The sequence below is a fragment of the Salvelinus alpinus genome, chromosome 31 (assembly GCF_045679555.1).
Source record: "Salvelinus alpinus chromosome 31, SLU_Salpinus.1, whole genome shotgun sequence".
In the NCBI taxonomy this organism is placed as follows: domain Eukaryota; kingdom Metazoa; phylum Chordata; class Actinopteri; order Salmoniformes; family Salmonidae; genus Salvelinus; species Salvelinus alpinus.
Window position 1 is genome coordinate 30,581,931 of NC_092116.1, and position 15,256 is coordinate 30,597,186.

The 15,256-nt window shown below is 39.5% G+C and overlaps 1 protein-coding gene across 3 annotated transcripts in view; it reads left to right on the forward strand.

The window, feature by feature from the left end:
- The window catches only part of LOC139561273 (pyruvate carboxylase, mitochondrial-like), a 516,102-nt gene that overhangs the window by 80,710 nt on the left and 420,136 nt on the right, over positions 1–15,256 (forward strand). For all 3 annotated transcript variants that reach the window (XM_071378258.1, XM_071378257.1, XM_071378259.1), the window contains one exon: positions 5,691–5,809. In XM_071378258.1, coding sequence (XP_071234359.1) covers positions 5,691–5,809 — 119 coding nt within the window. The remainder of the gene's footprint in view (positions 1–5,690; positions 5,810–15,256) is intronic.

Below are 15,256 nucleotides of genomic sequence, written 5' to 3' on the forward strand. Positions count from 1 at the left end.
CGTTTTTTTAAATTGTACATTTGCAAACATTTCAAAAAGCTTGTTTTCTCTTTGTCATTATGGGGCATTGTGTGTAGATTGATAAGGAAAACATGTATTTTTTAAATCAATTTTAGAATAAGGATGTAACGTAATAAAAGGTGGCAAAAAACCAAGGGGTCTGAGTACTTTCCGAATGTACTAATTGATGTGCCCCATATACAGTACTGTAGGTTGGCTGGGACAATGCAGTTTGTTATAACGTCTCCTGAAAATTGTCTATGAGAACGCAGGCATGGTGTATAACAGATGATAATACTATGGTATAGTTACTAACGGCTCTCTGTTATCCTCTAACGAGTCACAAACCCGGATCCGGGATCCCCCCCATCAAAAAAGCAGACTAGCATAGCCTAGCCTAAAGCCACAGGGATATCATATAATAAAATGTTCATGAAATCACAAGTCCAAGACACCAAATGAAAGATACACATCTTGTGAATCCAGCCATCATTTCTGATTTTTAAAATGTTTTACAGGGAAGACACAATATGTAAATCTATTAGCTAACCACAATAGCAAAAGACACAACTTTTTTTTCTCCACCATTTTTTTCCTGCATAGGTAGCTATCACAAATTCGACCAAATAAAGATATAAATAGTCACTAACCAAGAAACAACTTCATCAGATGACAGTCTGATAACATATTTATTGTATAGCATATGTTTTGTTCGAAAAATTTGCATATTTCAGGTATAAATCATAGTTTTACATTGCAGCCACCATCACAACTCTCACCAAAGCAACTAGAATAACTACAGAGAGCAACGTGAATTAACTAAATACTCATCATAAAACATTTATGAAAAATACACAGCGTACAGCAAATGAAAGACAAAGATCTTGTGAATCCAGCCAATATTTCAGATTCTTTAAGTGTTTTACAGCGAAAACACAATTTAGCATTATATTAGCTTACTACAATAGCCAACCACACAGCAGTATTGATTCATGCACGTTAGCGATAGCGAATAAACCAGCAAAATATATTAAATTTTTCACTAACCTTCTCAAAACTTCATCAGATGACAGTCCTATAACATCATATTACACAATACATATATTGTTTGTTCGAAAATGTGCATATTTAGCGGCACAAATCGTGGTTATACAATGAGAATAGTAGCCAAGCTGCCAACAAAATGTCGGAAGAAATCTTGGGAGAGGCACCTAATCTAATCAATAATTAATCATAAACTTGACTAAAAAATACAGGTTGGACAGCAAATGAAAGATACATTAGTTCTTAATGCAACCGCTGTGTTAGATTTTTAAAATTAAAGTTACTATGACATACAGCGTGCGTTAAAGCGAGACCGCACCGAAATTAATGGCGGAATAGTAGTGTAACATTTTTCAACAGAACAACGAATTAACATCATAAATAGTTCTTACTTTTTTATGAGCTTCCATCAGAATCTTGTGCAAGTGGTCCTTTGTCCAGAATCATCGTTGCTCGGTTGTAGATTGTCGTCTTCAACTTAGGAATTAGCAGCAAACATTAGCTATGTGGCCCAGACGTGTCCAACTCTTCATAACGCAGCACAAAGAAATATCCGAAAATCGCAATATACTGATATAAACTGATATAACTCGGTTTAAAATAACTACATTATGATGTCTTTAACACCTATATCGAATAAAATCAGAGCCGGATATATCTAAGGCCTATAACGAGAGCTTTTCAGAATGCCATCCTGAGGTCTGTCTTGCGCCATGACGAACGTTGAAAAAGAGTGCTCCCCACGTTCCAAAAGCCTTTATATGGCCTCAGATCTGCCTAGCAACACCATTCCAATTCTCACTGCTTACTGACATCTAGGGGAAATCGTATGCAGTGCATGTCGACTCATAGATTACATGCAAATTAATAACCTGACCCTGGAACAGAGTGCCCGATTTCAGATTTCTCACTTCCTGACAGGAAGTTAGCTGAAACTTGAGTTCTGTTTTACTCACAGATATAATTCAAACGGTTTTAGAAACTAAAGAGTGTTTTCTATCCAATAGTAATAATAATATGCATATTGTACGAGCAAGAATTGAGTACGAGGCAGTTTAATTTGGGAACGAAATTTTACAAAGTGAAAACAGCGCCCCCATATTGACAAGAAGTTATATCCAGTTTGGCTATGAAAATGCTACCAGTGTTATATGTACATGATGAAAACTATACTGCTGATTTCGGCAAAATGCTTCATGTTATATCTCCCCATACAGGTTGGCTATTAGAATGCTAACAGGTTTCTGTTATATGTTAACATGTTATATCTCCCCCTACAGGTCGGCTATTAGAATGCTAACAGGTTTCTGTTATATGTTAACATGTTATATCTCCCCCTACAGGTTGGCTATTAGAATGCTAACAGGTTTCTGTTATATGTTAACATGTTATATCTCCCCCTACAGGTCGGCTATTAGAATGCTAACAGGTTTCTGTTATATGTTAACATGTTATATCTCCCCCTACAGGTCGGCTATTAGAATGTTAACAGGCTTCTGTTATATCTCCCCCTACAGGTCGGCTATTAGAATGCTAACAGGTTTCTGTTATATCTCCCCCTACAGGTTGGCTATGAGAATGCTAACAGGTTTCTGTTATATCTCCCCCTACAGGTCGGCTATTAGAATGCTAACAGGTTTCTGTTATATGTTAACATGTTATATCTCCCCCTACAGGTTGGCTATTAGAATGCTAACAGGTTTCTGTTATATGTTAACATGTTATATCTCCCCCTACAGGTCAGCTATTAGAATGCTAACAGGTTTCTGTTATATCTCCCCCTACAGGTTGGCTATTAGAATGCTAACAGGTTTCTGTTAAATGTTAACATGTTATATCTCCCCCTTCAGGTTGGCTATTAGAATGCTAACAGGTTTCTGTTATATGTAAACCTGTTATATCTCCCCCTACAGGTTGGCTATTAGAATGCTAACAGGTTTCTGTTATATCTCCCCCTACAGGTCGGCTATTAAAATGTTAACAGGTTTCTGTTATATGTTAACATGTTATATCTCCCCCTACAGGTTGGCTATGAGAATGCTAACAGGTTTCTGTTATATCTCCCCCTACAGGTCGGCTATTAGAATGCTAACAGGTTTCTGTTATATGTTAACATGTTATATCTCCCCCTACAGGTCGGCTATTAGAATGCTAACAGGTTTCTGTTATATGTTAACATGTTATATCTCCCCCTACAGGTTGGCTATTAAAATGCTAACAGGTTTCTGTTATATGTTAACATGTTATATCTCCCCCTACAGGTCGGCTATGAGAATGCTAACAGGTTTCTGTTATATGTTAACATGTTATATCTCCCCCTACAGGTCGGCTATTAGAATGCTAACAGGTTTCTGTTATATGTTAACATGTTATATCTCCCCCTACAGGTCGGCTATTAGAATGCTAACAGGTTTCTGTTATATGTTAACATGTTATATCTCCCCCTACAGGTCGGCTATTAGAATGCTAACAGGTTTCTGTTATATGTTAACATGTTATATCTCCCCCTACAGGTCGGCTATTAGAATGCTAACAGGTTTCTGTTATATGTTAACATGTTATATCTCCCCCTACAGGTCGGCTATTAGAATGCTAACAGGTTTCTGTTATATCTCCCCCTACAGGTTGGCTATTAGAATGCTAACAGGTTTCTGTTATATGTTAACATGTTATATCTCCCCCTACAGGTCAGCTATTAGAATGCTAACAGGTTTCTGTTATATCTCCCCCTACAGGTTGGCTATTAGAATGCTAACAGGTTTCTGTTAAATGTTAACATGTTATATCTCCCCCTACAGGTCGGCTATTAGAATGCTAACAGGTTTCTGTTATATGTTAACATGTTATATCTCCCCCTACAGGTTGGCTATTAGAATGCTAACAGGTTTCTGTTATATGTAAACCTGTTATATCTCCCCCTACAGGTTGGCTATTAGAATGCTAACAGGTTTCTGTTATATGTTAACATGTTATATCTCCCCCTACAGGTCGGCTATTAGAATGTTAACAGGTTTCTGTTATATGTTAACATGTTATATCTCCCCCTACAGGTCGGCTATTAGAATGCTAACAGGTTTCTGTTATATGTTAACATGTAATATCTCCCCCTACAGGTCGGCTATTAGAATGCTAACAGGTTTCTGTTATATGTTAACATGTTATATCTCCCCCTACAGGTCGGCTATTAGAATGCTAACAGGTTTCTGTTATATGTTAACATGTTATATCTCCCCCTACAGGTTGGCTATTAAAATGCTAACAGGTTTCTGTTATATGTTAACATGTTATATCTCCCCCTACAGGTCGGCTATTAGAATGCTAACAGGTTTCTGTTATATGTTAACATGTTATATCTCCCCCTACAGGTCGGCTATTAGAATGCTAACAGGTTTCTGTTATATGTTAACATGTTATATCTGCCCCTACAGGTCGGCTATTAGAATGTTAACAGGCTTCTGTTATATCTCCCCCTACAGGTCGGCTATTAGAATGCTAACAGGTTTCTGTTATATGTTAACATGTTATATCTCCCCCTACAGGTCGGCTATTAGAATGCTAACAGGTTTCTGTTATATCTCCCCCTACAGGTCGGCTATTAGAATGCTAACAGGTTTCTGTTATATCTCCCCCTACAGGTCGGCTATTAGAATGCTAACAGGTTTCTGTTATATGTTAACATGTTATATCTCCCCCTACAGGTTGACTATTAGAATGCTAACAGGTTTCTGTTATATGTTAACATGTTATATCTCCCCCTACAGGTTGGCTATGAGAATGCTAACAGGTTTCTGTTATATGTTAACATGTTATATCTCCCCCTACAGGTCGGCTATTAGAATGCTAACAGGTTTCTGTTATATGTTAACATGTTATATCTCCCCCTACAGGTCGGCTATTAGAATGCTAACAGGTTTCTGTTATATCTCCCCCTACAGGTTGGCTATTAAAATGCTAACAGGTTTCTGTTAAATGTTAACATGTTATATCTCCCCCTTCAGGTTGGCTATTAGAATGCTAACAGGTTTCTGTTATATGTAAACCTGTTATATCTCCCCCTACAGGTCGGCTATTAAAATGTTAACAGGTTTCTGTTATATGTTAACATGTTATATCTCCCCCAACAGGTCGGCTATGAGAATGCTAACAGGTTTCTGTTATATCTCCCCCTACAGGTCGGCTATTAGAATGCTAACAGGTTTCTGTTATATGTTAACATGTTATATCTCCCCCTACAGGTTGGCTATTAGAATGCTAACAGGTTTCTGTTATATGTTAACATGTTATATCTCCCCCTACAGGTCGGCTATTAGAATGCTAACAGGTTTCTGTTATATGTTAACATGTTATATCTCCCCCTACAGGTCGGCTATTAGAATGTTAACAGGCTTCTGTTATATCTCCCCCTACAGGTCGGCTATTAGAATGCTAACAGGTTTCTGTTATATGTTAACATGTTATATCTCCCCCTACAGGTCGGCTATTAGAATGCTAACAGGTTTCTGTTATATGTTAACATGTTATATCTCCCCCTACAGGTCGGCTTTGAGAATGCTAACAGGTTTCTGTTATATCTCCCCCTACAGGTCGGCTATTAGAATGCTAACAGGTTTCTGTTATATGTTAACATGTTATATCTCCCCCTACAGGTTGGCTATGAGAATGCGGGCACTGTGGAGTTCCTAGTGGATAAACACGGGAAACATTACTTCATAGAAGTCAACTCCAGACTACAGGTGGAACACACTGTCACTGAGGAGGTTACAGAGTAAGTACTGCAGTGTGTTTGTGTGTGTGTGTGTTTCTGATTGGTCAAAAATATCAGAAATTGGTCTGCCTGTATAAATGCAGCCTAACAGCTTTTTCGACTGTGTGTGTGTGTCTGTGTCAGTGTGTGCGTGTGTGTGTGTTTATGTGTGTGTGTTTGTGTGGTAGAATTGGGCGGTGTACCATACATTCCACATACCGGGGTATTTGGAAATAGCTACGGGACAGTTTTTCAACACCATCAATACCGTTGAAACTATTTCTTTGAAGTTTTTCATGAAATGTGAATATTTGTAGCTACTTTTTATGTAAACACCTGCCGTCATCTTGTACACAACGTTAGGAGATACACCAGATTGTGTCTCCATTTCACATTATTGTATATTATTACCTTCAATGCTGCAGATATCGTTTAGGGCCTTTCCCCCAAATCTGTGCCTTCGACACTATCCTGTCTCGGAGCTCTACAGACATTTCCATCGACCTCATGGCTTGGTTTTTGCTCTGACATGCCCTGTCAACTGTGGGACCTTTATATAGACAGGTGTGTGCCTTTCCAAATCATGTCCAATCAATTGAATTTACCGCAGGTGGACTCCAGTCAAGTTGTAGAAACATCTCAAAGAAACAGGAAACAGGATGCACCTGAGCTCAATTTGGAGTCTCATAGCAAACGGTCTGAATACTTATGTAAATACATTAGCAAACAATTCTAAAAAACTGTTTTCACTTTGTCATTATGGGGTATTGTGATGTCATTATGGGGTATTGTGATGTCATTATGGGGTATTGTGTGTAGATTGATGAGGGAAAAATGTTTTATTTAATCCATTTTAGAATAAGGCTGTAATGTAAAAAATGTGGATAAACTGAAGGGGTCTGAGTACTTGCTGAATGGACTGTATATTGAAAAGCAACATATTTTTTTTTTGCTTCAATAGAGTGATATAGAGCAATAGAGCAAGGTTCTTTTTTTTCTTCCAAAAATAATGCATGGCTATCATTTTTCTAATCTTTATCATAGAAAGAATGTAGCAAGCTACATTTCCTAATGTTTTGTTTAAAGTTAATCTTGGATTTTACCAAGTAGGCTGGCTACACTGAGAAAAAGTACAGTTGAAAAGTAGCTCCACATCAGTCAGAGTGCTGTCTGCTGATAGAATGATGGAGAACAGTAGCTCCACATCAGTCAGAGTGCTGTCTGCTGATAGAATGATGGAGAACAGTAGCTCCACATCAGTCAGAGTGCTGTCTGCTGATAGAATGATGGAGAACAGTAGCTCCACATCAGTCAGAGTGCTGTCTGCTGATAGAATGATGGAGAACAGTAGCTCCACATCAGTCAGAGTGCTGTCTGCTGATAGAATGATGGAGAACAGTAGCTCCACATCAGTCAGAGCGCTGTCTGCTGATAGAATGATGGAGTAGCTCCACGTCAGTCAGAGCGCTGTCTGCTGATAGAATGCCATCTGTGAATTCTCATCCGAGTGGAGAAGTGCAACTGAAGCACAAAGTTAGTCTGATGCCGAGCAGAAATTATAATAAGAAGCATTTAAGCAAGATATTTCTTATGTGTTTTATCTTTTTTTTTTTTCTGTGTGAAAAACGCAGAATTCCGCGTTAAACACAACCCATACGTTTAACTCGCTACTTATCTAAGTAAGTGGCTGAATTAATCAGCCAGGTCACTTGTGATACTTGCGATAAGTCAGCATTGGACTTCCATCCGTGTCTGAGGATGTTGGGAGATGACGTAGAAACAGGCCACTAGGGGCAACAGGAAGTGATGTTACATTTAGAATGCCCGTTCGTGGAAGTTAGGTTTCGGTTTTGATACAACGTTCTGAACGGGGATGGGCATCTGGTGCGCAAGGTTACATGTTCGAATCCAGCGATAGAATGTTGTTTTTGAGCTTTTTGTCCCAACCCTTTATCTTAACCAATCAGAGTCCATGCCTAACTTTAATATTTCAGAGATAATGCCTAAACTTAAAACCTAACCTTAAAAATTCGGAGTTACCGCCCAACCCTAGTGTGTGGTGAGTGATATGAAGGTCCATCTGTGTCATAATCAGTGGAAAACGGCTCACAGGTTATCAGCCCAGCAGAACAGACTGCTATTTATATCTCTCTGACTCTGGCCAACCCACTATCTCTCTCTCTCTCTCTCTCGCGCTCTCTCTCGCGCTCTCTCTCGCTCTCGCGCTCTCTCTCGCGCTCTCGCGCTCTCTCGCGCTCTCTCGCAAGCAAGCAAGCGAAATGGATAAAAAGTGAACAGCAAATATTACACTTTTGTTCCAAAAGAACAAAGACATTTCATACTATGTCATACTATGTGCAAATAGTTAAAGTACAAAAGGGAAAATAAATAAACCTAAATATGGGTTGTATTTACAATGATGTTTGTTCTTCACTGGTTGACCTTTTCTCGTGACAACAGATAACAAATCTTGCTGCTGTGATGTCACTGTGGTATTTCACCCAGTAGATATGGGAGTTTATCATTTAAAAAAATCTAAAATCGAATTCTTTGTGGGTCTGTGTAATCTGAGTGAAATATGTGTCTCTAATATGGTCATACATTTGGCAGGAGGTTAGGAAGTGCAGCTTAGTTTCTACCACATAGCCTGTCTTCTCTTTTTTTTGTTAATTCTTTCCAATGTGTCAAGTGATTATCTTTTTGTTTTCTCATGATTTGGTTGGGTTTAATTGTGTTGCTGTCCTGGGGCTCTGTAGTCTGTAATCTCTCTGTAGGTGATGGCTTTTTTATGGAAGGTTTGTGAATCGCTTCCTTTTAGGTGGTTGTAGAATATAATGGCTCTTTTCTGGATTTTGATCATTAGCGGGTATTGGCCTAATTCTGCTCTGCAGAATGGAGTATATTTTAGTAGAATTCTGAATGCAGAGTCTCATTTTGGTGTTTGTCCCATTTTGTGAATTCTTGGTTGTTGAGCGGACCCCAGACCTCACAACCATGAAGGGCAATATCACTGATTGAAGTATTTTTAGCCAGATCATAATTGGTATGTTAAATTTTATGTTCCATTTGATGGCATAGAAGGCCCTTCTTGCCTTGTCTCTCAGATCGTTCACAGCTTTGTGGAAGTTACCTGTGGCGCTGATGTTTAGGCCGAGGTATGCATCGTTTTTTGTGTGCTCTAGAGCAACGGCGTCTAGATGGAATTTGTATTTGTGGTCCTGGAAACTCGATTTTATAATGTATGTTTTTCCCTTAACACCACATTCCATCAATGTGTATAGCAGACCCTCATTCCAACAAAGCGAAGAAGAATTTGCCTTTGTTTTGTTTTTGTTTATTTGTCAATTTGGGTGTGCAGGGTGAATACGTGGTCTGTTGTAATTTGGAAAAATAAAAGATAAAAGATAAAAGCCCAATTTGACATTTGCTCAGTACATTGTTTTCACTGAGTAAATGTACAAGTCTGCTGTTAATGATAATGCAGAGGATTTTCCCAAGGTTGCTGTTGACGCAAGTTAATGGGGTCAAATTTGTCTCCACTTCAGTGGATTAGAGTGATCAGTCCTTGGTTTCAAATATTTGGTAAGACGACAGAGCCGAGGATGATGTTAAAGAGTTTAAGTGTAGCCAATTAGAATTTGTGGTCTGTATATTTCATAATTTCATATGGGATACCATCAACACCACAGGCCTTTTTGGGTTGGAGGGTTTGTATTTTGTCCTGTAGTTCATTCAATGTAATTGGATAATCCTGTGGGTTCCGGTAGTCTTTAATAGCTGATTCTAACATTTGTAATTGCACATGTACAGTTGAAGTCGGAAGTTTACATACACCTTAGCCAAATACATTTAAAATCAGTTTTTCACAATTCCTGACATTTTATCCTAGTAAAAATTCCCTGTCTTAGGTCAGTTAGGATCACCGCTTTATTTTAAGAATGTGAAATGTCAGAATAATAGAAGAGAGAATGTTTTATTTCAGCTTTTATTTCTTTCATCACATTCCCAGTGGGTCAGAAGTTTACATACACTCAATTAGTATTTGGTAGCATTGCCTTTAAATTGTTTAACTTGGGTCATGTTTTGGGTAGCCTTCCACAAGCTTCCCACAATAAGTTGGGTGAATTTTGGCCCATTCCTCCTGACAGAGGTGGTGTAACTGAGTCAGGTTTGTAGGCCTCCTTGCTCACAAATGCTTTTTCAGTTCTCCCCACAAATTGTCTATATGATTGAGGTCAGGGCTTTGTGATGGCCACTCCAATACCTTGACTTTGTTGTCCTTATGCCATTTTGCCACACCTTTGTAAGTATGCTTGGGGTCATTGTCCATTTGGAAGACCCATTTGCGATGAAGCTTTAACTTCCTGACTGATGTCTTGAGATGTTGCTTCAATATATCCACATAATTTTCCATCCTCATGATGCCATCTATTTTGTGAAGTGCACCAGTCCCTCCTGCAGCAAAGCACCCCCACAACATGATGCTGCCACCCCCGTTCTTCACGGTTGGGATGGTGTTCTTCAGCTTGCAAGCCTCCCCCTTTTTCCTCCAAACAATAACGATGGTCATTATGGCCAAACAGTTCTATTTTTGTTTCATCAGACCAGAGGACATTTCTCCAAAAAGTACAATCTTTGTCCCCATGTGCAGTTGCAAACCAAAGTCTGGCTTTTTTTATGGCGGTTTTGGAGCAGTGGCTTCTTCCTTGCTGAGCGGCCTTTAAGGTTATGTCGATATAGGACTCGTTTTACTGTGGATATAGATACTTTTGTACCTGTTTCCTCCAGCATCTTCACAAGGTCCTTTGCTGTTGTTCTGGGATTGATTTGCACTTTTCGCACCAAAGTACGTTCATCTCTGGGAGTCCGAGCATGCCTCCTTCCTGAGCGGTATGACGGCTGCGTGGTCCCATGGTGTTTATACTTGCGTACTATTGTTTGTACAGATGAACGTGGTACCTTCAGGCGTTTGGAAATTGCTCCCAAGGAAGAACCAGACTTGTGGAGGTCTACAATTTATTTTTTGATGTCTTGGCTGATTTCTTTTGATTTCCCCATGATGTCAAGCAAAAAGGCACTGAGTTTGAAGGTAGGCCTTGAAATACATCCACAGGTGCACCTCCAATTGACTCAAATGATGTCAATTAGCCTATCAGAAGCTTCTAAAGCCATGACATCCTTTTCTGGAATTTTCCAAGCTGTTTAAAGGAACAGTCAACTTAGTGTATGTAAACTTCTGACCCACTGGAATTGTGATACAGTGAGTTATATAGTGAAATAATCTGTCTGTAAACAATTGTTGGAAAAATGACTTGTGTCATGCACAAAGTAGATGTCCTAACCGACTTGCCAAAACTATAGTTTGTTAACAAGACATTTGTGGAGTGGTTGAAAAACAAGTTTTAAGGACTCCAACCAGTGTATGTAAACTTCCCACTTCAACTCTATATGTTTTTGCTGTTTGTGCTTTGTTATAGAGACAAAAGGATTTGAGAAGTGGTTTATCCATACATCTCTATTTTGGATAGATAACTCTTAGTGTTGTTGCTTGTTTAGCGTGGTTAGATTCGATGGATATTTCAATTACATTGATCAAATTTCCAACGTGCTGTTCGTTCTTTTTCCGTAGTGTATTTCTGTATTGTTTTAGTGATTCACCATAGTGAAGGCGTTAGACTCAGGGTCTCTATGTTTATGGTTGGACAGGTTTCTCAATTTATTTCTTAGATTTTTGCCTTCTTCATCAAACCGTTTGTCATTGTTGTTCATTGTCTTAGGTTGTCTGCTTGACATGTTTTGATTTGATAGGGAAGCTGAAAGGTCAAATATACTGTTTAGTTTTTCTACTGCCAAGTTTACACCTTCACTATTACAGTGGAACGTTTTGTTCAGGAAGTTGTCTAAAAGGGATTGAATTTGTTGTTGCCTAATTGTTTTTTGGTAGATTTCCACACTACATTCCTTCCATCTATAGCATTTCTTAATGTTATTCAGTTCCTTTGGCTTTGATGCCTCATGATTGAGCAAAGCTCTGTTCAAGTAGACTGTGATTTTGCTGTGATCTGATAGGGGTGTCAGTGGACTGACTGTGAATGCTCTGAGAGGCTCTGGGTTGAGGTCAGTGATAAAGTAGTCTACAGTACCAAGAGATGAGCTATAGGTGAACCTACTATAGGAGTCTCCCCGAAGCCTACCATTGACAATGTACATACCCAGCGTCCGACAGAGCTGCAGGAGTTGTGACCCGTTTTTGTTGGTTATGTTGTCGTAGTTGTGCCTAGGGGGGATATGGGGGAGGGAATGCTGTCACCTCCAGGCAGATGTTTGTCCCCCTGTGTGCTGAGGCTGTCAGGTTCTCGTCCAGTTCTGGCATTTAGGTTGCCACAGACTAGTACATGTCCCTGGGCCTGGAAATGGTTGATTTCCCCCTCCAGGATGGAGAAGCTGTCTTCATTAAAGTATGGGGATTCTACTGGGGGATATAGGTAGCACACAGGAGGACATTTATCTCTGCTGAGATAATGTCCTAATTAATTTCTAGCCAGATGTAAAATGTTCCTTATTTTAATTAATTTAATAGAGTGGGTTAGGTCTGCTCCATACCAAATTAGCATACCCCCAGAGTCTCTTCCCTGTTTCACACCTGGTTGTTTGGTGGATGAGACTACCAGCTCTCTGTAACCTAGAGGGAAACCAGTGGGTCTGTCTCCTCTATACCATGTTTCTTGTAAGATGACAATGTCTGTATTTCCAATCTCTTTGATGAAGTCTTGGTTCCTGCTCTTTAGGCCAAAGGCAGATGACCTCAGACCTTGTATGTTCCAGGATGAGATTGGAAACTCTTTGTGTTCCATAGTATCTAGTGTTGTTTTTTGTGTGGTTTATGCCCGGACCATAACAGTAGGTTTGACCATTATATATCTCTCTCTGTCTCTCCCTCTCTATCTCTCTCCCCCTCTCTTTCTCTCTCCGTCCCTTCTTACCCCCTGTGAGAATGCAGTTTGTTAAAATGCTGTGTGTGCATGTATGTGTTTTTCTGATCTGATTAGTCAAAAAGATCAGAAATGGGCTGCCTGTGTAAACGCAGCCTAAAAGCTTTTTTCTAGTCTGTGTTGGTGTCTGTGTGTTGTCTGTGTTGGTGTCTGTGTGTTGTCTGTGTTGGTGTCTGTGTTGTCTGTGTGTTGTCTGTGTTGGTGTCTGTGTGTTGTCTGTGTGTTGTCTGTGTTTGTGTCTGTGTGTTGTCTGTGTTGGTGTCTGTGTTGGTGTCTGTGTGTTGTCTGTGTTGGTGTCTGTGCTGGTGTCTGTGTTGGTGTCTGTGTGTTGTCTGTGTTGGTGTCTGTGTGTTGTATGTGTTGGTGTCTGTGTGTTGTCTGTGTGTTGTCTGTGTTGGTGTCTGTGTTGGTGTCTGTGTTTGTGTCTGTGTTGGTGTCTGTGTGGTGTCTGTGTGGTGTCTGTGTTGTCTGTGTTGGTGTCTGTGTTGTTGTCTGTGTTGTTGTCTGTGTTGTTGTCTGTGTTGGTGTCTGTGTGTTGTCTGTGTTGTTGTGTGTGTTGGTGTCTGTGTGTTGTCTGTGTTGGTCTCTGTGTATTGTCTGTGTTGTTGTTGGTGTCTGTGTTGGTGTCTGTGTTGTTGTCTGTGTTGGTGTCTGTGTGTTGTCTGTGTTGTTGTCTGTGTTGGTGTCTGTGTGTTGTCTGTGTTGTTGTGTGTGTTGGTGTCTGTGTGTTGTCTGTGTTGGTGTCTGTGTATTGTCTGTGTTGTTGTTGGTGTCTGTGTTGGTGTCTGTGTTGGTGTCTGTGTGTTGTCTGTGTGTGGTGAGTGATATAAAGGTCCATCTGTGTCATAATCAGTGGAACACGGCTCACAGGTTATCAGCCCAGCAGAACAGACTGCTATTTATATCTCTCTGTCTCTGGCCAACCCACTATTTCTCTCTCTCTCTCTCTCTCTCTCTCTCTCTCTCTCTCTCTCTCTCTCTCTCTCTCTCTCTCTCTCTCTCTCTCTCTCTGCCTCTCTCTGCCTCTCTCTCCCCCCCTCTCCCTCTGCCCCCCCCCCTCTCCCTCCCCCCCTCTCTGCCTCTCTCTCCCCCCCTCTCTCCCTCTCTGACCTTGGTGAAGTTGAGTAGCATCTATTCTAGACACATTACACCTGGCACACACATATACTCGTGTACGTGACAGAAGAGTATTAATCTCATATATACTAACCTGTCTAACAGCAGAGTATTAATCTCAGATATACTAACCTGTCTAACAGAATAGTATTAATCTCATATATACTAACCTGTCAAACAGAATAGTATTAATCTCAGATATACTAACCTGTCTAACAGAATAGTATTAATCTCATATATACTAACCTGTCTAACAGAATAGTATTAATCTCAGATATACTAACCTGTCTAACAGAATAGTATTAATCTCATATATACTAACCTGTCAAACAGAATAGTATTAATCTCAGATATACTAACCTGTCTAACAGAATAGTATTAATCTCAGATATACTAACCTGTCTAACAGAATAGTATTAATCTCATATATACTAACCTGTCAACCAGAATAGTATTAATCTCAGATATACTAACCTGTCTAACAGAATAGTATTAATCTCATATATACTAACCTGTCTAACAGAATAGTATTAATCTCAGATATACTAACCTGTCAAACAGAATAGTATTAATCTCAGATATGCTAACCTGTCTAACAGAATAGTATTAATCTCAGATATACTAACCTGTCAAACAGAATAGTATTAATCTCAGATATGCTAACCTGTCTAACAGAAGAGTTGTTTTCATGTTGACTAGCTAGTTAAATTCGGTTTGTAACCTTGACAACTCTCTCTACTTTTCCTAATCTTTATATTGTCCCCTCTCTCTCTCTTCCCATAACCCTCTCTTTCTCTCTGACATCCATATCTATATAACACATCTTTCAGGTCCCTTCACCTCCTTATTGATCTCTCTCTCCCTCTTTCGTTTCATGACTTATTTCATATCCACCCTCCTTCTGCTTTCACCTCTGATCTATAGCTCCAAACTTCACCTCAACCCTCTGATCTATATATTTACAACCTTCACCTCAACCCTCTGATCTATATATTTACAACCTTCACCTCAACCCTCTGATCTATATATTTACAACCTTCACCTCAACCCTCTGATCTATATATTTACAACCTTCACCTCAACAATCTGATCTATATATTTACAACCTTCACCTCAACCCTCTGATCTATATATTTACAACCTTCACCTCAACACTCTGATCTATATATTTACAACCTTCACATCAACCCTCTGATCTATATATTTACAACCTTCACCTCAACACTCTGATCTATATATTTACAACCTTCACCTCAACCCTCTGATCTATATATTTACAACCTTCACCTCAACCCTCTGATCTATATATTTACAACCTTCACCTCAACTCTCTGATCTATATATTTACAACCTTCACCTC